This window comes from Tachysurus fulvidraco, chromosome 19 (assembly GCF_022655615.1).
Source record: "Tachysurus fulvidraco isolate hzauxx_2018 chromosome 19, HZAU_PFXX_2.0, whole genome shotgun sequence".
Lineage (NCBI taxonomy): Eukaryota > Metazoa > Chordata > Actinopteri > Siluriformes > Bagridae > Tachysurus > Tachysurus fulvidraco.
The window spans coordinates 5,862,021-5,885,439 of record NC_062536.1 but is presented as its reverse complement, the minus strand read 5'-3'; the positions used below and the strand labels follow the sequence as shown (position 1 = coordinate 5,885,439).

The 23,419-nt window shown below is 44.5% G+C and overlaps 1 protein-coding gene across 1 annotated transcript in view; it reads left to right on the top strand.

Moving 5' to 3' along the window:
* The first annotated feature begins 2,952 nt into the window (after nucleotides 1-2,952).
* The window catches only part of lrp6 (low density lipoprotein receptor-related protein 6), a 20,758-nt gene continuing 291 nt past the window's right edge, over nucleotides 2,953-23,419 (top strand). The window contains exons 1-17 of the mRNA XM_047804054.1: nucleotides 2,953-3,152; nucleotides 7,232-7,448; nucleotides 7,582-7,871; nucleotides 9,342-9,568; nucleotides 10,001-10,185; nucleotides 10,524-10,850; nucleotides 12,823-13,025; nucleotides 13,206-13,417; nucleotides 13,672-13,862; nucleotides 15,943-16,152; nucleotides 16,585-16,710; nucleotides 16,848-17,084; nucleotides 17,449-17,559; nucleotides 17,676-17,906; nucleotides 18,056-18,192; nucleotides 18,641-18,738; nucleotides 20,157-23,419. The exon at nucleotides 20,157-23,419 is cut by the window's right edge and continues 291 nt beyond it. Coding sequence (XP_047660010.1) covers nucleotides 2,985-3,152; nucleotides 7,232-7,448; nucleotides 7,582-7,871; nucleotides 9,342-9,568; nucleotides 10,001-10,185; nucleotides 10,524-10,850; nucleotides 12,823-13,025; nucleotides 13,206-13,417; nucleotides 13,672-13,862; nucleotides 15,943-16,152; nucleotides 16,585-16,710; nucleotides 16,848-17,084; nucleotides 17,449-17,559; nucleotides 17,676-17,906; nucleotides 18,056-18,192; nucleotides 18,641-18,738; nucleotides 20,157-20,460 — 3,474 coding nt within the window. The 5' untranslated portion in view covers nucleotides 2,953-2,984 and the 3' untranslated portion in view covers nucleotides 20,461-23,419. The remainder of the gene's footprint in view (nucleotides 3,153-7,231; nucleotides 7,449-7,581; nucleotides 7,872-9,341; nucleotides 9,569-10,000; nucleotides 10,186-10,523; nucleotides 10,851-12,822; nucleotides 13,026-13,205; nucleotides 13,418-13,671; nucleotides 13,863-15,942; nucleotides 16,153-16,584; nucleotides 16,711-16,847; nucleotides 17,085-17,448; nucleotides 17,560-17,675; nucleotides 17,907-18,055; nucleotides 18,193-18,640; nucleotides 18,739-20,156) is intronic.

Genomic DNA, 23,419 nt, shown 5'->3' with positions numbered 1-23,419 from the left:
AAGAGAGAAGATGGAGAATAGGAACGGGAGGCAGAGAGGAGAAGAAAATGGCGAGGGGAGGAGACGACGAAGGGGAACAGGAAGAGAGCGATGAGGGATGAGATGCCGAAGCAGCGAGCGGGAAAGAGACGTGGCGAATAGAAAGAGAGAAAGAAGAGAAGAAATAGAGGCAGGGGGAAAGCGATAGCGAGAAGAGAAAATAGGAGAGCTAAGGGAGAAATGGAGCACGAAGCCGCCGGAGAATAAAAGAAAGGAGGAGGCGCGCTGCGCAGTGGTGAAAGAGCGAAAGCAGGCGCAAAAAACGAAGATGGACGCCAGGACAGGAACGATGGGAGAAGTTCGCAAGAGCGGAAGCGAAGTAGAGAGACGACGCAAGCGAGAAGGGAGAAAAGAGAAGGAGCGACGGAGCCGACCGCGATAACTGGCGGGCCGCGAGCAGACGAGAGACGCGACGACGCACGCAGAGCGCTGAGATGGAAGGAGAGAAGCGAAAACACAAAAAAGAAGATAAATCGAGGCCGGGCGAAGAAGAGAGAAAAGGAGCGGGGAGAGAGAAGCAGGAGAGAGGAAGGAAGGATATCGAGAAGAGAGAGAGAGGAAAAACAAGGACTAGAGTATGAAAGAAGAAGCACGAGAAAGAGAGAGAGGAAAAAAGGCGAGAAGAAGAGAGGGATAAGATGAGCAGAGAGAGTATGAAAAAAAGAGAAAGAGAAGGGGAGAGAACAGAGAGAGAGGAAAGAGGAGCAGAGGACGAAGGGAGAAAGAGAGAGAGAAAGAAAGAATGAGAAGGGAGGAGCAGAAAAGGAGAGAAAGGAGAGAGAGACAGAGGGGAAGATAAGGGAGAAAGTGAGGAGCGGAAGAGAAGAAGAAGAGGAGAGGAGCAGAGGAACTCGGGTAGCGGGACCGGAAATAGAAGCGCGGAAGAGAGAGCAGAGGAGCGAGAGAGAAAGAGAGAGAGGACGGAGAAGAGAAGGAGAGAAGGGAGAAAGGAGAGAGAAAGAAGAAGAGAGAGAGGAAAAGGAAAGAGAAAGAGAGAGAGGGAAGAGAGAGAGAGAAGGGAGAAAAAAAGAGAGAGAGAGAAGAGACGAGAGAGAGAGGGAAGGCAGAGACGGAAATGAAAAAAAAAAGAAGAGAGAACAGAGAAGAGAGAGAGAGAGAGAGAAAGAGAGAGAGAGACAGAAAGGGGACGAGGAGAGGAGAGAGAAGAAAAAAGGTCAGGCGAGAGAAGAGAGAAGAAGAGGGAGAAAGAGAGCGAATAGACGAGAGAAAGGGGAGAGAAGAGAAGGAAGAGAGAGAGAGAGAATAGAGATGCGAGAAGAGAGATAGGAAGAAAAAAAAAAGACAAAACAGAGAATGTTTGTAATTATAATATAGAGAGGGAATAGAAGATAGAGATAGAAAAGATAGCAGTGATAGGGAAATATAGAAGATGCATGAATAATTAGAGAGAGATATAAAAAATATATGGGAGATGAGATAATCACGTCTATAGTAGAAAAATTTGATATATCTATGTAAGTAATGTAGAGCAAGTATATATAAAATAAGGATAGCATGAGCAGAGATAAAGAAGATATATCAGAAGTAATATGAAGCAAGCGTATGAAAGAGGAAGAAGAGAATATATTATGATTAGATATCAGGAAGTAACTAAATGAGAGTGAAGATAGGGAGAAACGATAAAAGCTGATCTGTCTCGAAATTTTATATATAATTAGTATAAAGATATAAAATAATAACTATCTTTTTTTTTTTTTCAGTGGATATAAATAATATAGGTAAGCATAATATCTATTATACTATCACTTCCTCTCTCTATCATAGATAATTAATCTCTATAATAAATCTTAAAAAATACAATCTACTACTCTTTCAAGTTAAATTTCGTATATATAGAAGTTATCAAAAGATATATCTACTCTAGAAAGGAAGAACCACGGTACCATGCGCAAGGAGAGAAGTGAGAGAGAAGGAGAAGGAGCAGGGGGGGGGAAAACAGACGAGAAGGGGAAAGAAAAGAGGAGACGGGAGCGAGCAAACGAGGGAGAGAGAGGAGAGAGAGAAGACGGGTCCTTCATACGCCTCGTGATCCAGAGAGATATCCACACAATAAACGGGAACCAAAAAAAAAGGGAAAAAGAACAAAAAACATTCAAGAAGTATTAAAACGTAAAAAAAAACAAAAAAAAAGCGACGCGATACGAGACAGACAAACGGCGACCGAGTAGGGCGCTAAGCTAGAGAAGGAAGAGCTCTAAGAGAACAGAGACTGAGAGAACGAGGAAGGAGAGCGACAAGAGGAAAAAAAAAAACATTAAAAAAGGATGAGAGAGAAGGGAGAAGAAAAGAAGGAGAAGAGAAAAGCAGAGAGGAGACGGGAAAGGAAAAGAAGCGACGAGAAAAGGAGAAAAAGAGAAGAAAGGGAGAAATGAAAAAGAGAGGAGAAAAAATAAAAGAGACGAGGAGAAGAAGAAGAAGGGGAAACGAAGAGGGGAGAGCGAGAGAAGGAGACGAAAGAGCCTTTCTCTCTCGTCCTTCTCTCTCTCTCTCTCGCTCTCCTTTCTCCCTCTCTCTCTCTCTCCTCTTTCTCTCTCTCTCCTCTCTCTCTCTCTCTCTCTCTCTCTCTCTCTCTCTCTCTCTCTCTCTCTCTCTCTCTGGAATATACTGTATGTAATTTCAGATGATATTTTGTAGTGATCCAGACATTTACCTTTCCATACATTTGAGTCACATCATTGATCAGCTGCAGATTTTTCTTTGTCTCTCCTTCTTATCTTTTTCCCTCCTCGCATTTCATTTAGCTGAAAGCATTTTGTACCTTTGTTGTTGTTGTTCATAGACTAATTTAATTGCACATCCTATCACAACTCAGTAGAATTCCAGTGGTACATTCAGACTAGAGTGATTGAGCTCATGTTAGATTTGTATTCAGAGTCTCCATCTAATCACAGAATCTCCGATGCTGTCGTGTCTTTACCAGATACATGTACTGGACCGACTGGGGTGAGATCCCTAAGATTGAGCGCGCTACACTGGATGGAACTGAGCGGGTTGTGATGGTGAACACTTCCCTGGGCTGGCCCAACGGCCTAGCGCTCGATTATGCAGAGAGGAAAATCTACTGGGGAGATGCTAAGACTGACAAGATCGAGGTAAGTTGTAGCTTGTGTGTGCTGCCGGTTCTTCAGCAGAACAAACCGGTCTTAGTTTTTAGGCCTCAGCTGATGAAAGATGTAGCGTTAAAAATACATATTATACTTTATTACATATTTTCCTTGGCTTAGAAGTGAGTCAAAATAACCTCCACATCTGCCTTTAAGGCTTTACCCTGATTGTTTATTTCATGCTCCCAGCTGTCTGTGCACTCAACCTTTTATTGAGTTTTTTGGGTTTCACTAAATGCCAACAGGCTGCGTCTGATTTGTTCTTCGCCCTTTATGGCTGACCGACAAATGCACATGAGTACAAAGATAATCAGCATTTTCTGAAACTTTCCACAGCTTTACTGAAAGATGGGCAAACGAAGCCCATCAGATTTTAAACCCAGTGCATCAGTATCATGTAAATAAGGCAGAAATCCGTGTGTGTGTGTGTGTGTGCGTGTGTGCAGCTAGAAAAGACCAGTTTACTCCGAGAGAGAGAGAGAGAGAGAGAGAGAGAGAGAGAGAGAGAGAGAGAGAGAGAGAGAGGAAGAGAAAACAGATAAAAAATGCTTTCTTGTACATTTTTCTGAGACGTACAGTCGTCGTGCATGGAAAAAAATATTCTGTTTATTGATCCGCAGCGTAAATAACAGCGCCAGTTCCATACAGTACGGCTGGCGTAGGCCGAAACGTTACTACAAAGCAGCCCGAAGCTTCCTAATGCTAACACAGCTGCTCGAAAGGCTGAAAAGAAACACGAGCAGCCTCTTGATCAGGTTAAATCATCTCATTACAGCCATTTGACTGACATCGCTACTAACCAGTCACAGCCTTTTCCTGGAGCAGGTCTGCAGAGCCTTACTCGAGACCACCACATTTCCGCTTTGTTTTGAATTCCCTTAGAATAACTTCAATTTTCCTTTCATATTTTTAGTATCAAATGAAGTCAATTATCCACAAAGACCCCACCACCACCATCACCACCCCCATGACAGCTTTTTCTGATTTTCCCAAGGTTGCCAATAATTCTGGGGCTAACTGTAAACACAAGCCACGCGGTATCATCTTGCGCTATAGATTGCGTTCAGTTTTAGATTTCCGCTCCGTTTTGTTTCTGTAGCGGCTTTGTGCGTGTTCAGTCTTCGCGAATGTTAAGAACGATGTCGTTGTGTCTCTTCCACACAGGAGATGGTAAATCTGGCACGTTGTTTAAACTACAAATCCCAATTCAGCACTAAAGCCAGCACTGCGTTTACAAACGTGTGTGTACATATACACAAGCAACAGTGATTCATTTGCAAACTATTTGTGAATAGAACGTTTGGTACGTCGGTAATTACGAACAGCCCTTGCATTTTCCGATTAGAGGTCGCTGATGGGTGTGAGACGTGACATGTCTGATGTCTTTAGCACTTTGACACTGTCTGGTAGCCTGCAGCAGTTGTACCCCACGCTGGGAGCTCTGCTGCCGGCTTTGTCACAGCACCAGGAGGCTGACGTCGTCCCGTGCCGAGCTAGGAATTCACTTTTCTATTGTGCGTTAGCTCGTTATAATTTGTGGGTTAGATTTAGCTTCGAGTTTGGTTTGCAGACTTTCTTCTCGATCTCAACTGCTCTCCTGCTCTACAGAAGGCAATTTTAAGCCTGGCAAGGTTTTGCTCTAGCTTCCCTCTGTGTGCCCACATGAATTTCAGCAGAGTTATTTCACATGGTTAATGGGAGGCCTGTAAATGTACCCCGGCAGAAAAACAGCCCCGGCTTCTTGAATTACAAACCCGAGCCGTTTGCCCTGAGCCTGTAATAATGAAATGCAGCTTGTCGTGCTGTAGGTTGCCGACTGCCCAGCATGAAGCCGGTCCTGCTCCGTTTTGCTCCTGCCAGTCCGAACTAATCTACATGATTAGTCTCTTTTCACGTTTGTCAGTTCGGATGGCATGGTTCTCCTGCCCTCAAGTGGCCACGTCTAAATCCTCTAACCTTACACCTCCAAGCCCCACATCACAGACCCCCTGCTGTTCGGAAATCCGATAGTAAAAGTTTGGCGCTTCGTGAGGTGTCAACAGACTGGCAGCAGACAAAATGGAGATTTGCCAGACTGCTAAGGCCATGACCAGACGTGTAAGGTGCAGCTGTATGTCTCTTTTACACAAGCTGGCTGAACACAAAGAAAAAAATGTTCAACTAAATTATACTGTTGATCAACTACTTATTTATAGACATTTCATTTTATTTATTTATTTATTTATTTATTTATTTATTTATTTATTTATTTTTATAAATACAAAGAGTATACATATAGCTGTTACACTTTGATAATCACACACACACACACACACACGGAACAAATCGTATAAAACTAATCAAACAAATTGTCTCCATACAAATAATAGCATATAAAAATGAGACAATTTTCTATATTAAGAGAAATGGATGGCCTACATGCTGATGCTGACATCATAAACATTGTTTAATACAGAAATACAAAATGCGTCACACCTTTTTGGATAAACGTTTCAATCCTCTGAGATCCAGCTTCAGTCACGTGTACACAGATCTGATCTTGATATCCCCGAATTCCCACGTCAGTGGTACGTCAGGTTTGGGTGGTGTGATTATGGGGAGATCGGATTGGTTACCTTAGCTAACAATTCTGTTTTTTTTCCCTCAACAAGCAACACAACAAGCAAAATAAAGGTTTATAAGTGTTCCTTATTTAGCAGAAACGCAGAACGATGTAAAATAAACATATTTTTGTAATGTAGCTTCTACTTCATGCTACACGACTAGCATTTCTCGCTAAAGTCCCCCCCCCCCCTTTCTTAATATGCACTAACTGCTTGACCCGACCTGGTGCAGCACCGATTCCAGAGTATTCTATAGGCTTCGAGTTGATTCGATTAGAGCGTTAGAGCGAGGGTGTAACATGTCACCGATGCTGTTTGCACAGCTCAACGTGACTTTTTGTACCTGCTCAGAGCTTTGAAAGAAAGTCGTGAGCGTATCGGGGGTGTGAGAAGGGGAGAGAAGCCCAGGCTAGCACGTCTCTGCTCGGAAAGGCGGCGTTTTGCGGCTTCAGCCCACATCTGGTTCCGATTGCGGACTCTACTCCATCTGCGGTCTGCACTATTTAGAATAGCCCCAGAATCTGAAACCAACACCACACTGTGGTCACAACTCCCAAACCACTGGAGACCTTTTGGCTGATGCCATCCAACTCAGGATGGAAACTCCATTTTATATGCACATTAGTAGAGAGAGAAAGCAGAAAATGTAATATGCACAAAGCCAGCTGGCTTCCACTTCCTGGATGCAGCTTTCGTGTCTTTTTAGTACGTTCGAATTTTTCGGATTGTTTTAACCAATTCGAATGTATTACTTGCATATGAACTTGAGAGAGAAACAAGAATGCAGTCAGATTTTGCTTGTCCTAGTGTAGCATATCTGAGGCCTGGCAGCGCGACCGGCTGGTGGCGAGAAGGACCTCGATTCCCACAGAAGCCGCAGAGAAGATTTCTGTCCAACGTATTGGCCGATATTTTTGTTCATGTTAAAACATCCGATAGGAGAAAGCCCTTATTGTGTTGGATTTGTGGGAGGAAATATAAAGCTGTTGTCAGTTTCTTAAGTCATTTCTGGAATTTGTCCCTTCCCTTTTTTTAAAAAAAAAAAAAAAAAGCAGGAATACGCGTCTCTTGCGGATGTGTTTAGATTAGACGAGAAAAGGTAAACACAGACTGTGGAATTCAAAGGAAGTAAAAAAAAATACCATGTCGCTTTAGAGGCAATGCTCCCTGACGTGCACACTGACTCTTAAGGCACTACATGTGCACACTGTTGTTCTTCACCATCGAGGGAATGTGCTAGCCATGTGCACAGCTGCTTGTACATCCGGCTGCTGCAAATGAATACAGGCTAGTTGGCATGCGAGTCTTCCTGAAAGCCATCGTTTGATTAACGCACCTGCGCACTGCAATAACGTATTCATTAGTACACAACTTTCTGTTAAGCACTTTCTGTTAGTCACACAGGTCTGGGGGGAAGATAAACAACCTTTAAACTCCATGCTTTCTGATTTGTGTCTATCTCAGATGATGAACATGGATGGAACCGGTCGCAGGATCTTAGTCGAGGACAAACTTCCACATATATTTGGTTTCACCCTCCTGGGCGACTACGTTTACTGGACAGACTGGCAGCGGCGGAGCATCGAGCGTGTGCACAAACGCACTGCCGAAAGGGAAGTCATCATTGACCAACTGCCCGACCTCATGGGACTGAAGGCCACCTACGTCCACCAGGCTTTTGGTGAGTGCCAAATCTCATAGCTCTGTTTGACCGTGACAGGATTACAAATGATGATAACCAGTTAACGATCCGTGTTGAAGCCCCGAAGTGCTTGCGATATTCACTTCTCATACTTAAGTTCTCTATCTCTCAGGTACAAACCCATGTGCTGAGAACAACGGTGGGTGCAGTCACCTGTGCCTGTACAGGCCACAGGGTGTGTCCTGTGCCTGTCCCATTGGCCTGGAGCTCATGAGCGACATGAGCACGTGCATTGTACCCGAAGCCTTCCTGCTGTTCTCGCGTCACACTGACATCCGCCGTATCTCCCTCGAAACCAATAACAACAACGTAGCCATCCCGCTCACCGGGGTCAAGGAGGCGTCAGCGCTCGATTTCGATGTGACTGATAATCGCATCTACTGGACCGACATCACACTGAAGGTGAGGAGAAGGAAGGACATGCTGCTGTTCTTGTCTGACTGGCTGCTTAAAGCATCTCTCAGGAATAAACTTCCCAGTGGTGACAGATTGGATATAAATAAAGGGTTAATTTTCCCTTCTCTCTCTTTCTCTCTCTCTCTCTCTCTCTATCTGTCTTACTATCTCATCTCTCTTTCTCTTAGTCTGTCTTAGTCTCTCTCTCTCTCTTAGTCTCTTTTTCTCTCTTATTCTGTCTTAGTCTCTCTCTTAGTCTCTCTCTCTCTCTCTCTCTTAGTCTCTCTCTCTTTCTCTCTCTCTTAGTCTTTCTTAGTCTCTCTCTTTCTCTCTCTCTTAGTCTCTTTTTCTCTCTTATTCTGTCTTAGTCTCTCTCTCTCTCTTAGTCTCTCTCTCTTTCTCTCTCTCTTAGTCTCTCTCTCTTAGTCTTTCTTAGTCTCTCTCTCTCTTAGTCTCTCTCTCTTAGTATCTCTCTCTTATTCTGTCTTAGTCTCTTTCTCTCTCTTTCTTAGTCTCTCTTAGTCTCTCTCTCTCTTAGTCTCTTTCTCTCTCTTATTCTGTCTTAGTCTTTCTCTCTCTTAGTCTGTCTTAGTCTCTCTCTCTCTCTCTCTCTCTCTCTCTCTCTCTCTCTCTCTCTCTCTCTCTCTCTCTCTGAGTCTTTCACTCTCCCCCCCTCTTTCTCTCTCACACCAACATAGTCTCCCCCCCCCCTTCTCTTTCTCACTCATACACATAGTCTCCTGTATGGCTTTCCTGAATCCCTTCATCACTTTATCAGTTGCCTCAGTACTGATTTGGGGTCAGAATCGGGAACACATTTGGATTCACCTCTGTATACAGATGCTGGTGTAAGAGAGGCTGTTCCATGCGATTAGTTTGGGGGCAGTAAATATATCCTGCTATGTCCAAAATCTTTGGGGGCACTCCAAGTTTGTGCTGTTCTGTTACCAGATTTTGTGTCTGGCAGTTTTTTCCCCAGTCCTTCATTGTTTTAGCAGGTTGGCCACAAAAAAAAAAAAGCTCACCATTTTTTTAGCCACATCAGTGTCATTAATGAGAAATCCTGTGTAGATGTAGTAAAGACAGCCACAGATTTGGACTCCAGAATGCAGTGTAGCTATAAAACTCACGAGTTACACATATGAGAGAGTGTGAGAACGGCACAGACCTAATGATTAAAGTGCCGCTGCACTGGTCCTTTTGGATCGACTCCATGCAGCAGTTGATTCCAGCTGGAACCACCATCAGTAGGTGGTCGAATGGCATTGTGGGTAATATAGGATCAGAAATGATCAGACATAAGCTGGCAAGACTCTTAAAAAGAAGTTTAATATAAAGAAATCTACAACAAAGATCATCATATATAGATCTCGGATGCCACTGAAGATCACGTGTCACTTGTAAATATTGATATGCAAATAATTTTCTTTGCCATAATGTTTTAATGCTTTGTCTTTTACTTCTCACACTAAATAGACCATCAGTCGAGCATTCATGAATGGCAGTGCCTTGGAACATGTGGTGGAGTTTGGGCTGGATTACCCAGAGGGTATGGCGGTGGACTGGCTGGGCAAGAACCTGTACTGGGCTGACACCGGGACGAACCGCATAGAGGTGGCAAAGCTGGATGGCCAACACAGGCAGGTCCTGGTGTGGAAAGACCTGGACAGTCCACGAGCTCTAGCACTGGACCCTGCTGAAGGGTAAGGTAGACACTGTGCAGCCAGAGTAGAGGAGTATGTATATGTACAGACTTGTGTATCTATACAAATCGGTCACAGGTTATTAAAGATAAATCATCAGTAGGCTTTAGAAAGGTGTTTGGTTATCAGAACTGCTTTAGTGTGTCTCTGGAACTGTAAACACTTTCCAAAGATATTCCCTCACACGTGTATTTTAACACTCGTTCCCAACAGGTTTTAAATATTTCATCAGATATAAAGGTGGGATCAGATAGAATAGCTTTGTGAAAATGCTACTAAATGGCTCCATACGGCATCAGAGAGCCTTTTCATACGAGACGTCCATCTTGGTATATTTACGTCTGTGTAAATTCTATGCTGGTGTTCAGTAGCATGATGTGTAGAATGTGAGCATGACCAAAGTGTCCAGCACTGATTCTCATTTTTACTCAGTTTTATGTACTGGACCGAATGGGGAGGGAGACCCAAGATTGACCGTGCGGCCATGGACGGCACCGGGCGCATCACACTGGTGCCCAACGTGGGCCGCGCAAACGGGCTCACCATCGACTACGCCGAGAGACGGCTGTACTGGACCGACCTGGACACCACGCTTATTGAATCTTCCAACATGCTTGGTGAGAGTCTTTAGTTCAGCTTAAACCTTTACGTGGTTTGGATCGATGAACTGGTTGTACAGATTGGTACATCAATAGGGTTTAGAGACGAAGTGCAGGAATTGGAGTTAAGGCTCCGCAGGCACTGACGTGATCGGGGTCACAAGTTTGGAATTATTTGTCTTTAAACACAAGACATCAGACCCTCAGCGAAGCATAATCAAGTTGTCTTCGCTGGGACAGAGGTGTATTTGTGTAGTGTTTGCCACAGCCTTTAATCCATTTTTTTTTCCCTTTTATTCTTTTGAATAATTTTCTTAAATGTGCTTTCTATTTCCTTCTAACTGCCCCTGCTTAAGGTCTTGAACGCGAGGTGATTGCAGATGACTTGCCCCACCCTTTTGGTCTCACGCAATACCAAGACTACATTTACTGGACGGACTGGAGCCAGCGCAGCATCGAGCGTGCTAACAAAACCAGCGGGCAGAACCGCACGCTCATCCAGGGCCATCTGGACTACGTCATGGACATCCTGGTGTTCCACTCGTCACGTCAGGGAGGCTGGAACGCCTGCGCCTCAACCAACGGCCACTGCTCGCACCTGTGCCTGGCCGTGCCAGTCAGCAGTTACGTGTGTGGCTGCCCAGCGCATTACTCACTTAATGACGACAACAAGACCTGCAGCGGTGAGCTAAATACAATACACGCACACACACACACACACACACACACACACACACACTCGTATACTCACATATTTAGATAAGGTTTCACTCCGCTTGGAGAGGACAGATGTCAAAATCTGTATGTCTAGCGGTGCCAAAGCAAGAAAGACTTATTTTAAGCACGGTTAGAAGAATGGTTCAGCTCCGTTTTAGTCCCGATTAACTCGTATATGTATAAACCAAAAGTGTAGTTTTGGTCAGCCAGTTCTCTCATCGCCATGCTCGCATTGTACAAGTTTTATATTTATAGAAACGTGCATTGTCTGCGTTCTACACGCAATCCCCTTTATAAATCTGAGCCAGGGTAAAATCAAGCACACATGCACAAGCCTCATTGTGGCTTAGGGATGTCTCAAGTCCGTGGTTCTGGACTCCTTTTTTTTTTCTTTTCTTTTCAGATAATGTTTCTGAAATAAATGCACACCGAGGGGGTCTGTGGAATGTGTTTGTATTTCTCGAATAATTCTTTTTTTTTTTTTGTCTTTTATTTTTTAATATTATAACTAACCCTAACCCTTTCTACTAATAGAACACACGAGGTCTGAGTTGACTTTGGTGCTTGGACCCCTAAATATTAACAACTTTGACGCAGTGGGTCGTGATCTCCTTACGGTCTCCTGTGGGCAACTAGACCTCACTTGTGAGAACCACTAATCTCGGTGCCAACAGACCGATCAGATGGAAATATGTCCCCGAAGCTGATTGTACCCGTGAGGATCTAATCAGGACGTGTGATTTCTACCTGATTGCAACAAAAAAAACATCTTTCTGACCCTTAAAAACAAACCAAAAAAAAAAAAAAAACGCCTTTTTAGCACAGCATTAGCAATGTTGTATAAAAGCATCAGCGTGTGTGTACTGTATGTACACACTGGAGGCAGTATACGTGTATGTGTGCGTTCCCGTGTAAAATCAGCTATTTATAAATCCAGATGCGTGTTTCCTCTTCTCACAACTCATTTTGTGCACACGTACCGCTTACAGCACGGGTCCTGTTGGTTTTAATGGCTGTGTAAGTGTGAGGCTGTGCAAGGTTCGTGGCAGCCCTGAACAGATCACATTATGGGGAGTGTGCAGGCCTGGAGCTGAGTGAGGCCTTCTGAGAGGGGAAACTTTCAGCTGCAGGCTTGCGCTGAGCTTTATAAAGCTTTCTCGGTCGCCTAAGCCACTGCCAAGTTGGCAGGCAGCGAGAAACCAAAGCCCGGCTTAAGCCGTCCTCAGCTCCCTTGCCATGTCTGACATAGTAAAACACTCCAGACTCATGCTGAGGCTCACCCTGGGGAGGCTCAGGAGGCACGGCGTGCACACGTTTGTCTGTGCCCGGGAGGGGTGTGCATGTGTCTGTGCGTGTGTATTGTAATAAGTAACCTCTGTGACCCAAAAATATTATCACATGAGTGAAGTAAAACTATTCTCCACGTTTTCTAATTCTTAAACCAGCTCAAATGCTATTAATATCTAATGTGCTCTAATGCCAGAGGATCAGTGGCCAGTGCTGTGTAAATCTGTGTATCTAGTTTATGTGCTTTCATTCGAGTTGTGCATGTAGTTAGTAAATGTCAGTTATATCCATGATGTCCAGCTTTTAGTGCTGCAGCATTTCTGACATTTAGTAGTTATATATAAACCATAAACCAGTTATATATAGCAACTATAGTGGGCTCGTAACCAGTTTCATCCACAAACGGATAGGAAAACGAATCCACACAATGCCTAGTACAAAATATTTTCATGAAGATTTTTTCTTAGTGCCGTTTTAGTTTTGTGTGTGTTTTTGTTTATTTTTGGTCCATTGTTCATCGGTAGTGTCTCCGTATTTAAGGTGGTGTCTGTGTCAAACATTTGACCATAAAGTTAACCTGTTAGTACCTGAACAGAAGGATTGTTCTAAGAGTTGCTTTTTAACTCGTCTCTCTTATCCTCTGTCTTTCAGCACCCACCTCTTTCCTTCTCTTCAGCCAGAAGTCAGCTATTAATCGCATGGTAATGGATGAGCAGCAGAGCCCTGACATCATCCTACCCATTCACAGCCTGCGCAACGTGCGAGCCATCGACTACGACCCGCTCGACAAGCAGCTCTACTGGATCGACTCGAAGCAGAACGTCATCCGTCGTGCCCAGGAGGATGGAAACCAGGTAAACACACACACACACGCACACACTCGCGCTACGCAGTGCAGACGTCCTGCTAGTTTGAGTGTGTCTGTGTAAGTAGGCTTTTTTGAATTGACTTTCTTTCCCAGTACGTTTGCAGTGCGAGTCAGTTACAGTGATCACTTTATCTGCATTATAACCGTTTTCATCCTGGCTCCTCAGAGTATGACCGTGGTGTCCAACACAGTGGGGGGCCACAATCTGGCCTTACAGCCATTTGACATGAGCATCGACATCTACAGCCGCTTCATCTACTGGACCAGCGAGGTGACCAACGTGATTAACGTGACGCGTCTCGACGGCTCTCGCGTTGGCGTGGTGCTCCGTGGAGAGCACGACAAGCCACGGGCCATTGTAGTTAACCCCGAGAGAGGGTGAGTGACTCCACACTTAAGCTGTGCCCTGAACTGTGCGTCATCTCAGATAGCAGGGCTTTTACTGATGTTTGAGCATGTGTTTAAGGTCATGTTAATATGCTATGGCTCAGAAAGAGTTCATCTTTAGATTTGTCTGGACTCGTCTTGTAGAAGCTTGCTCGTTACATACTCGTAAGGCTAGAAAGCAGACCATAACAGCACATCACTGGTAACTGCTGTTAATATTAAACTAATTCCTGTGTCATCTCCAGGTACATGTACTTCACCAACATGCAGGAGCGCTCTGCTAAGATCGAGCGAGCGGCTCTGGACGGCACTGAGCGAGAGGTGCTGTTCTTCAGCGGCCTGAGCAAACCCGCGGCCCTCGCTATCGACAACGAGCTGGGTAGACTGTTCTGGGCCGACATGGACCTGCGGCGCATCGAGAGCAGCGATCTATCTGGTGCGTTTTGAAATCTGTAGATAAACACCTAGCAAGTGAGAGTACTTTACTATAGAGAGTTGTATAAAATAGTTAGTGCGTTTATCTAATGTTTCACTCGTTACCAAATCGGACAAAAACCACACATCACCACGGTGACCACCCGGACTGAAGAAATGCTAACCAACACAGATCTCATTTTCCTATTAAATCGGATGCTCGGTCGATAAAAGCTTTAAACGCTGCGTCCTCTTGCAATCTGTGCACGATTTTCTCATGTAATAAGATTTCTGATCTCACAGAAATAACGAATGACCATTATGCTCTCAAGGGCTTCATACAGCAGCTCCGTCATAACAGCTATCCATTTGCTTCAACAGAGACGTCTGACGTCCAGATATACGCCGCTAAACCCAAACTCCAGCTTGATCACCGCTGTTGCAAACTTCTAAGTTGTGATGACGAGTATTAACATTACAAATATAAGGACTATACTAGAACAGGCTTTGAAGTTACAGGAATATAATCGTCATAGTTTCTATAGCAACAGGAATTTTAATACTGTTGGAGAAAATTACACATCACCATCTGACCGACCAGAGTTTGATTATTTAGAGCTAAAACACTCACATTGTTAGAAATATGCTCTAAAAATTGCTTTCACAAAGTCGTTTATAGTAAAAAAAAAAACTATGAGATTATTTTGAGTATGGAACAGGTAAATACGACAGGATGTAGAGATGTAGTGTGGCCTATTCAAAAAGCTATTAGCAAAATAATAATAATAAGTCAATCAGATCTGAATGTGACCCGAGTCTCCGCTCACACACGGCGTTAACTTGTGTCCTGACCGATCTGATCGTAACCACACGGCGCTCTCAGAGAGGTGTTGTGATTCAGTCACTCAAACCACATCGGGAGCTGGTCTGGGTCGCTCACGACCACCTAACGCTTATAAAGTGAACGCAAGGGCATCGTGATTCATCCCAGACAGCAAAGAAGGAACGTCTAATGGACTGTCATTGCCTGAGCATGGAAGCTACATAAACATGGCGGTAGAGTTCTCACAAGGCTCCGTAGATAAAGTCAACGCTCACGGCATGAAAGATGGCAGAAAAAGATGCCTTTTCTCAGTGTAGGCCGAATTCTCCTGTCTTATCTCCAGTTCCCTTCAGTGCTGTAGGAGATGTTAGTAAATGGTTATTGGAGAGTTTTTTTTGTTGTTGTTTTTTTTTAAAGGGGGGGGGTCTGTACTCTGATTTTCATCTCTGCCGTCCACTTGCGATGAAGGAAAGGACCCGAGTTAGATTATATCTGAAAGGATTTATTCAGTGCCGATCAGTCGTGATCGATGTTAATACCACGTGTAATCAGTTCACGTGTGGTTTGTGATTGTGAAGCAATAACTGAACAAAAGGACTGGGCCTGGTCTCGCTCTGGAGCTCTGGAGTAGATGATCGGCACAAAAAGCCAAGGAAGAAAAGCAAACAAAATGAAAAGAAAATACCCCCACACACACACACACACACACATTTCTATCCGAACCTAAATCACAGCAGGTGATGCGTCACCTGTAATGCAACTTATTGCCCCCTCCGACTCCATTTGAAATCTTTTTTTAATCGTCACAGACCTTAAAGTGTGAAATCGCTAACAGGTTCGATCGGCAATGCAGATGAGAGGAAAGCAGAGAAACGAGTCAACGCACGGCTGAACTAAACCACCTAGCTTTAACGAAGAAACAAATAGTGTTCTGTGGAGTCTGTTTTTACTGCACCGTATATGTGTGTTTTCACTCATTTTCTTCTTGGAAAGCTTTTTGTGAGGTCTGGCCTCGATTCAGACACATTTTACCCATTATTCTCATCACGCAAAAATGATTTCCCCTCTGCTGTCCCACATTAGATTGTTACGCAAACGTTCTGCGGTGCCAAAACACTATCAATCACTTTACCCAGTCCAAATATATCCCGTTTCCCTGGCGGTTAATCATTTTTTTTTTTTTTTGTGCTCTGTTTCCCGCACACACTAAAGCATTGCTGTAGTTCCCCTTTAGTCCTTACCAATTTCCATTCCCTTTTACTTTTTTTCCCCCTTGCAGGCGCCAATCGGATCGTTATCGAAGACTCCAACATACTGCAGCCAGTGGGTCTGACGGTGTTCGGGAATCACCTCTACTGGATCGATCGACAGCAGCAGATGATCGAGCGCATCGACAAGACGACGCGTGAGGGCCGCACCAAAATCCAAGCTCGCATTACCGCGCTTACAGACATCCACGCGGTCCACGAGCTTCACATGGATGAGTACAGTAAGACACAATCCTCACTTTCTGGGAAACGACGGAGACGATGGCTCTGAGCCAGGCGCTCTTTGTCTTTGATCATGGATTTTTTTTTTCTCAGCGCCGCAATATTTGCCATTTCCATGGGAAGAATTCAACAAACTCCGAGTTTGTTTGGAAACGTGTGCTAACAAGCCACTTGAAGCCGAATGCACGATGTTGATAAACAGGATGTAGGAGACTGACCGTACCGATGCTGACCAAACGTAGACATGCATGCGTCTCCTATCTCTTCTAATACGTTCACCATCTTTTTGGGAAGGTTTAAGGTTTCAGTCTCCACAGGTTCCAATAAAATAACGCTCCTATGTGAAAATCCAGATTGTCCGTGTGTCTCAAAATGTAGAATTAGTCTGAGACAAAGAGAAAGATTGACAGCTGTCCTCCTGTGTGTTCCAGATAAACACCCCTGCACCCAAGATAACGGCGGATGCTCCCACATCTGCATAGTGAAAGGAGACGGTACGACCCGCTGCTCCTGCCCGGTTCACCTGGTCCTTCTGGTAGACGAGCTTTCCTGTGGAGGTAATGTTTTATAAAACCTTTAAGCAATATGCACGTCTACTATTTAGCTCAACGTCTTCAGACAGCTTGATTATGCAGCACAACTGTTTAGTTCGACTGAAAACGATGACGCGTGTATTCGCCTTGGTCCCTCCCAGAGCCTCCCACGTGTTCTCCAGAGCAGTTCTCGTGCACCTCAGGAGAGGTTGACTGCATCCCTCGGGCCTGGCGCTGTGACGGATATGTGGAGTGTAAAGATGAAAGCGACGAGCACGACTGCCCCGTGTGCTCGGACGACGAGTTTCAGTGCGACAGCAAGCAGTGCGTGGAACTCTCACTGCGCTGCAACGGAGAGATCAACTGCCAGGACCGCTCAGACGAAAACAAGTGCGATGGTACGGCTCGTGTTCCTGAATCGTAGACTACTGTTACATTTAATACTTGACCAGCTCGAAGTGCAGTATAAGCTCTTGTGTTATTGTTTTTGTGGCATATTTAGATTTAGCAGTTGGACATTTATTACATGCCCTTACTTACATACGTGTGTAATACTTTAGCAGTCCGATCCTTACAGGACACCTTAAACGGGATTTTTACTCGTCTGTCCATGTGTACGTGGTCGCAACTTTTATACGGAAAGTCGGTTCGAAAAGTCTACGTGTGAAGAATCTGGCTCCAGTTCCTGCCTGAATGCAGTTAGCGTGAGAACATATTACTGCTTCATTTACCAACAGCCATGTGTTTCCACTTGTCCTGCAGTTCATTGCCCTCCGGATCAGTTCACCTGTAATAACGGTCAGTGCATCGGCAAACACAAGAAGTGCGACCATAACATGGACTGCACAGACAACTCTGACGAGATCGGCTGCTGTAAGACCGCTTTCGATATTTTCCGTAAAGTTTATTTGCAATAAAGTGTTTATTGACTTTAATAGTTACAGCCTTTATATAATGTGTGTGTGGTTTTTTTTTATTTATATAAACAGACCCCACAGAGGAGCCTTCCCCTCAGCCCACCAACACCATCGGCTCCATCGTCGGTGTCGTGATGACACTGTTCGTGGTGGGCGCTGTGTATTTTGTGTGCCAGCGTGTCCTTTGCCCTCAGATGGTGGGCGATGGCGAAACCATGACCAACGATTTTGTCGTGCACGGACCCTCCTCCGTACCGTTGGGCTACGTGCCCCATCCGAGCTCCTTGTCCGGTTCTCTTCCAGGTGAGACCGATGCTTTGCTTTGCCTCGCATGAAAACCACCGTGTGTGTGTGTGTGTGTGTGTGTGTGTGTGTGTGTGTGTGTGTGTGTGTGTGTGTGTGTGTGTGTGTGTCCACTTTCCTTAATGTTTCACCCACTCTGTCTTCTGCAGGCATGTCTCGTGGGAAGTCTGTGATCGGCTCGTTGAGCATCATGGGTGGAAGCAGTGGACCGCCGTACGATCGTGCTCACGTGACGGGCGCTTCCTCCAGCAGTTCGTCCAGCACTAAGGGCACTTACTTTCCTCCTGTAAGCAGAGTGAAGCGTTTAAACACGCGTTTCATTTTTGAATAACAGTCTAGAAACCGTCGTAGCTTCATATCTTTGTCCAGAAGCGCACCAGTCGTCGGTGCTTTCGATAGACTCGTGCTTTGTATTGCTCCACTGCATTATGGATGTCGTAGAGAGAACAGTACGAAGGTGTAGATCGTAGGAGAGAACCACACCCAGACTTACCTCACTCACAGTCTGGCTGTCTGTCTCATCTAGTGTGCCTTTCCATTGTTAACCACAAGAACCCGAGTCTCACAGATGGATAGTCGCTCTATTAGTGTGTGAACTCCTTAGTAACTCCCCACTAGCTTTGGGGGGGAGAATAAAATCCCTTTTAAGATGCTACTGTGTGAAATAACAGGATTGTTCTCCAAACTTTAATGTTTCTTTTCTTCTGGTGATTTTTTTTTTTTTTCCCTCCCAGATCCTGAACCCTCCTCCTTCTCCGGCTACAGTGCGCTCTCAGTACACAATGGAGTTCGGCTACTCATCCAACAGTCCCTCAACACACCGCTCATACAGGTGATGAACAAATACTGCATTCTTCCCTCATTGAAGTCATGAATGAGCTTCACAGTTCAAAAAGTATGAATACTACTGAAGCCTTTTCATTGGGATTTCAAAAGGAACAAGTGCTTGACTGGAAGCTGTGCATGCTAGCAAATACCCCAGAACCTCATGTAAAATAAAAGTAACCCCCACCACCACCATCACCACCACCAGAAAAAAAGCTGGATTTTCATCCTCAGTGTTATTAAACACGGTGTTTAATGAAATAATTCAAGCTTATCTTTTTTTTTATATATATCTCTTGCATTAACACACGGTGTAGAGCGTGACACAACGACTCTTCTCATCTCTTTCTCTGCACTTTTTACCGTCAGATGTTCCGACGTTTTTTTCGTGTGCCATTTAATAAGAGTCAATTAGATAATTACACACATATAAATCTGCCCACACTTGACGCCAGCGTCTTTCGCTTTGAAATGTCACCTGATTCGAAAGAGAAGACGCGAGCGCGCGCGGCCGCTCCGTCGTTCGCAAAACAGGTTTATTCTATCTAGCATATTTTAGGAGTCATGACTTATTTGCTTATAGACTAGTTAACAGATGTTAAATATTAACACAGGCGCCGCACTATAAAGAACATGATACTTCTGGTATAAGTGAATAATAATAATAATAAAAGCTACACATATAATGACTTCTGGTCCTATTTGTTATTACAGCACCGAGCGTCACTCGTCACTACGTACTGTTCAGTTCTGCCTGTAGTCCATTACACTCACTACATTTTGACATTTACAGCATTTAGCAGACGGCCCTTATCCAGAGCGACTCGCATTTGATCTCATTTTTATACAACTGAGGGTTAAGGGCCTTGCTCAGGGGCCCAGCGGTGTCAGCTTGGTGGACGTAGGAATCGAACTCACAACCTTCTGATTGGTAGCCCGACACCTTAAACACTACGCTACCACATCCCATAGAAACTTGACACTTGTCTCTGTTACCATGGCAATACGCCGCACTCTATCCAGCCTTTGGGAAATGTTTTGTTGATGGAGAAAAAAATAAATATCAGTTACTCCGTGTTAATCTGTCGCGTTCATGCTGTGTTTCAGTACAGCAGCTCTCTCGCTTGTGCGACGTCGCTTATAATGACCTTTACCGATGTGACCCGATTAGCTTAGCGGCAGTCGGATCATCTCTCCCAGAACTAACTTTGAGATGCTAATGTGTTATTTACACGACGATCAGATCATCGCTGTTAGTTGGGATCGGAACATCCCATCAGCTTTTAGCTTTTTTTTCCCCTTTAGGAATAATGTAGGAAAATGTTTTTTTTTTTTCTGATACTAATGGTACAACTGGTGTATCCACCATGGGCATACGACACGGTGTGTGCTTGCTTCGGTAACCCGAGTCTTCTGTTTTTACAGCTACAGACCATACAGCTACCGGCACTTTGCTCCTCCCACCACGCCGTGCAGCACAGACGTGTGCGACAGTGACTACACACCAGGCCGCAGAGCACAGCCCGTGTCCTCCAGCGTCATGGCAAAAGGCTACGCAAGCGACGCCAACTACGACTCCGAGCCGTTCCCACCTCCTCCCACGCCACGCAGCCAGTACCTGTCAGCCGAAGAGAACTGCGAAAGCTGCCCGCCGTCGCCGTACACAGAACGCAGCTACTCGCAGCACCTTTACCCTCCACCTCCCTCGCCCTGCACCGACTCGTCCTGAGTCCCACCGATCACGTCCAGAACCCTGCCCCACCTCGCCATTTCAACCGGTGTAAATAGCATTTGTGCATAGAATGACTTTTTTTTTTTTTTTTTAAATAGACTGACTGATGTGTATGTTGTTCTGTTAAAGAACAAGAAACAGTTTTTAGCGAGATAAAAAAAGACACTTTGGCGTGCAGAGGTGGTGGATACCTGTAAAAAAAAAAAAAATAAGAAAGAAAGAAAAGAAAGCATATTTATATATTTTCTATACAGCGTTTATTGGTTATGCCATAGAGCTTTGTATTGCTAAAAAAAAAATTTGTACATTTTTTTAAAAGAAGAAAAAGTTTTATTAAAATCACACAGACATCATGTTGCCTTAATCCAAGAGTGTGTAATCAAGCCACCTGTTATTAGGCTGAAGCACTCAGGAAACGTGGGGGAGAGAAGTGCAGCTTGTTAACTTTTACTGATGCCAAAAAAGAAACCCAGCAAGTCAGAGAGAATGGACAGACAAGGAGAATGGAGCCTCCCTGTGGCTGTTACTGGCATTACACTAGCCAGCTCTGTTCTGTTGGGGCCATTTTGTCTGAAGCTCAACCACTAGATCTTCTGATCAGCCAGTCCACCCAGACCCCTCCTACTACCTTATAGAAGACCGTCTTGCTTCTGCTGACCTTTTCCACCTATTTTTTGCCGAGTTTTTTTGTACAGCACAACGCAGCTTTACTGGAAAGCGAAAAGCTGATGGAAACGTAGCAATAAGATGACAGATGGTCAGACGTGTGGAGCTGCTGATTTAGTCATCAAGACGACTCCTTTTGGCTCCAGTGGCTCTGCTCCATGACTGACAGACTGACAGACAGACAGACGAGGAGACGCCACTCTACAGTATCGAGCAAATAACCAAAATGCTTCACTTTTGCCTCAAACCTTTTTTCTTTTTTCCTGTTTTGTTCTGTTCCCCTCCTCGTTTCTTGGCTGACTGCAAATGCAGAGACGTCTCTAGTAGGTGTTCACATCTCGGAGCACATCTGTCATATACTCTGTCCTTTCTCCCTGTCACCTCCTCACCGGCCATCAGCACTGTTTATTCCTTATAGGGGAATTTTATATTCATCATAAACATTCAGCACACAAACACGGTTATTGTGCCTGAGCAGGTTTTTTTGTTTTTTGTTTTTTTAAAGCTCTTTTAAATCATTTTGCCTCTCTCACACACTCTCTCTCTCCGTCTCCGTCTCTCTCCCTCTCTCTCTAAACCCCCCCCCTTTCTCTCTCTCTCTCTCTCTCTCCCTCCTTTCTCTCTCCCTCTCTCTTTCTCTGTCCATCTCTCACACCCTCTCTCCCTTTCCTGCCCTCTCTCTCTCTCCCTCCCTCTCTCTCTCTCGTGCTTTCCCCCCCTCTCTCCGTCTCTATCTCTCTCTCTCTCTCTCTCTCCGTCTCTCCCTCTCTCAGACTACCAGTGCCCAAAAAATCTAAATATTTTTGTACCACATATTGTATAGATACCATATTTATAAGCTATAAAAAAGGAAGAAAACTTGTAAATCTCTCCACGATATCCTTGCAGTGCTTTTACCAGTATGCTTTCAATATATGCTTGGTTCTATTTTTCTATATAAAAAAAAATATGACGGTGAAAGTACAGTGACAATCCGTGCTGAACATCAGAAGCCGAAGGACGTCGTCTCACGAGTGTCTGTCTCGTTAGCGTAAAAATCTACAGCTACTCTGACATCACTTGTGTTTTTTTTTCAGCAGGAACCTTTTTTTTTTGTTGTTTTTTTTTTTTAAGTCCTGGAGTCTTTTTTTTCTTTTTTCTTTTTTTTTTTGCTTGCTTTTCAAGGACAGAGATGTGATGATGGACCAGCTCTGATGCTCTTTATACACACAAACCTACGTGTCCGTTTAAACCGTCTTCGGTTCGTGGCTGAATCGGGACTCTTCAATCACTCGTGTGATTAACACGAGGGGTAACGAGGGACATTGCACCAGCATAAATATTTCACTCTTCTTGCTCTTACAGACTTTTTGATCGCCCCATTTTATCAGCTGCATGGAATGACATGTCAGAGAAGAGACACCCAAGAAGCATCGCACGCGTCCCGGTTGTTTTGTAGACAATCAGCAGGATGCTCTGTTTCGGCGCTTCTGTTCGACACGGCGTGCGGCATTGAGCCGAAAGTAATGCTCACCAAAAGAATGCTCACTACCTGCGTGGGCAGCTTTTTCTTTCTGATTTGTTTTTAGATCGGCTTTTACTTTGGGAAAATCTCTACAGTTGTAGTCACGCTGCTGCCTTGTTTTCCTCTGCTCACGATCCACTGCATCATTCACTGTGATCAATCTGAATCGTTCTCATGCGGTACAATCAGAAACATATCTGTTTACATTCTACACATTTGTCCCCTTAGGCCCTGATGGTCTCAACCTACTGCAAGGGCTCTTGGGTAATTTCCCTTCTCAGTGTATCAGTCATTTGATTTACCATCCAGTCAAACCAGCATTGTCGTCAGGCAATATTCTCAGCCTCCAACTGCACTTTAGGGTACTTCGGCTTAGTTAGCGGTACAACGCGCAAGTCTGAAACCTGCGCCAAGGTGTGACAAAGTTCTCAATCAATCAGCATTTTATTAGCTGTTCTCCTAGTTTCCTTGGTTTTAGCAATGTATCGTTAAAAAAATAAACAGTCTATCAAACATTAAGTGGCTACCAAAGGTATGAAACTCTTATCAGGATCAGGCCTTACTGTTTGAAAGGAATTCATCGTTTTTTAAAGCGAAAATTTATTTTATTTTTTTGTTATTTTTTTTTCTCTTCTCTTAAATCAGAGAGATAATGTTTAGACTCCAGGATGGGGGTTTACGACGGTCACAGAGCGAGCTGCCTCATGCTTCCGTGGAGGGTAAAACATTAAGCACTTTGGTTCCTGCGTGTAGGATGATAGCAGAGCGTTGAGATGGAGAGTGAAG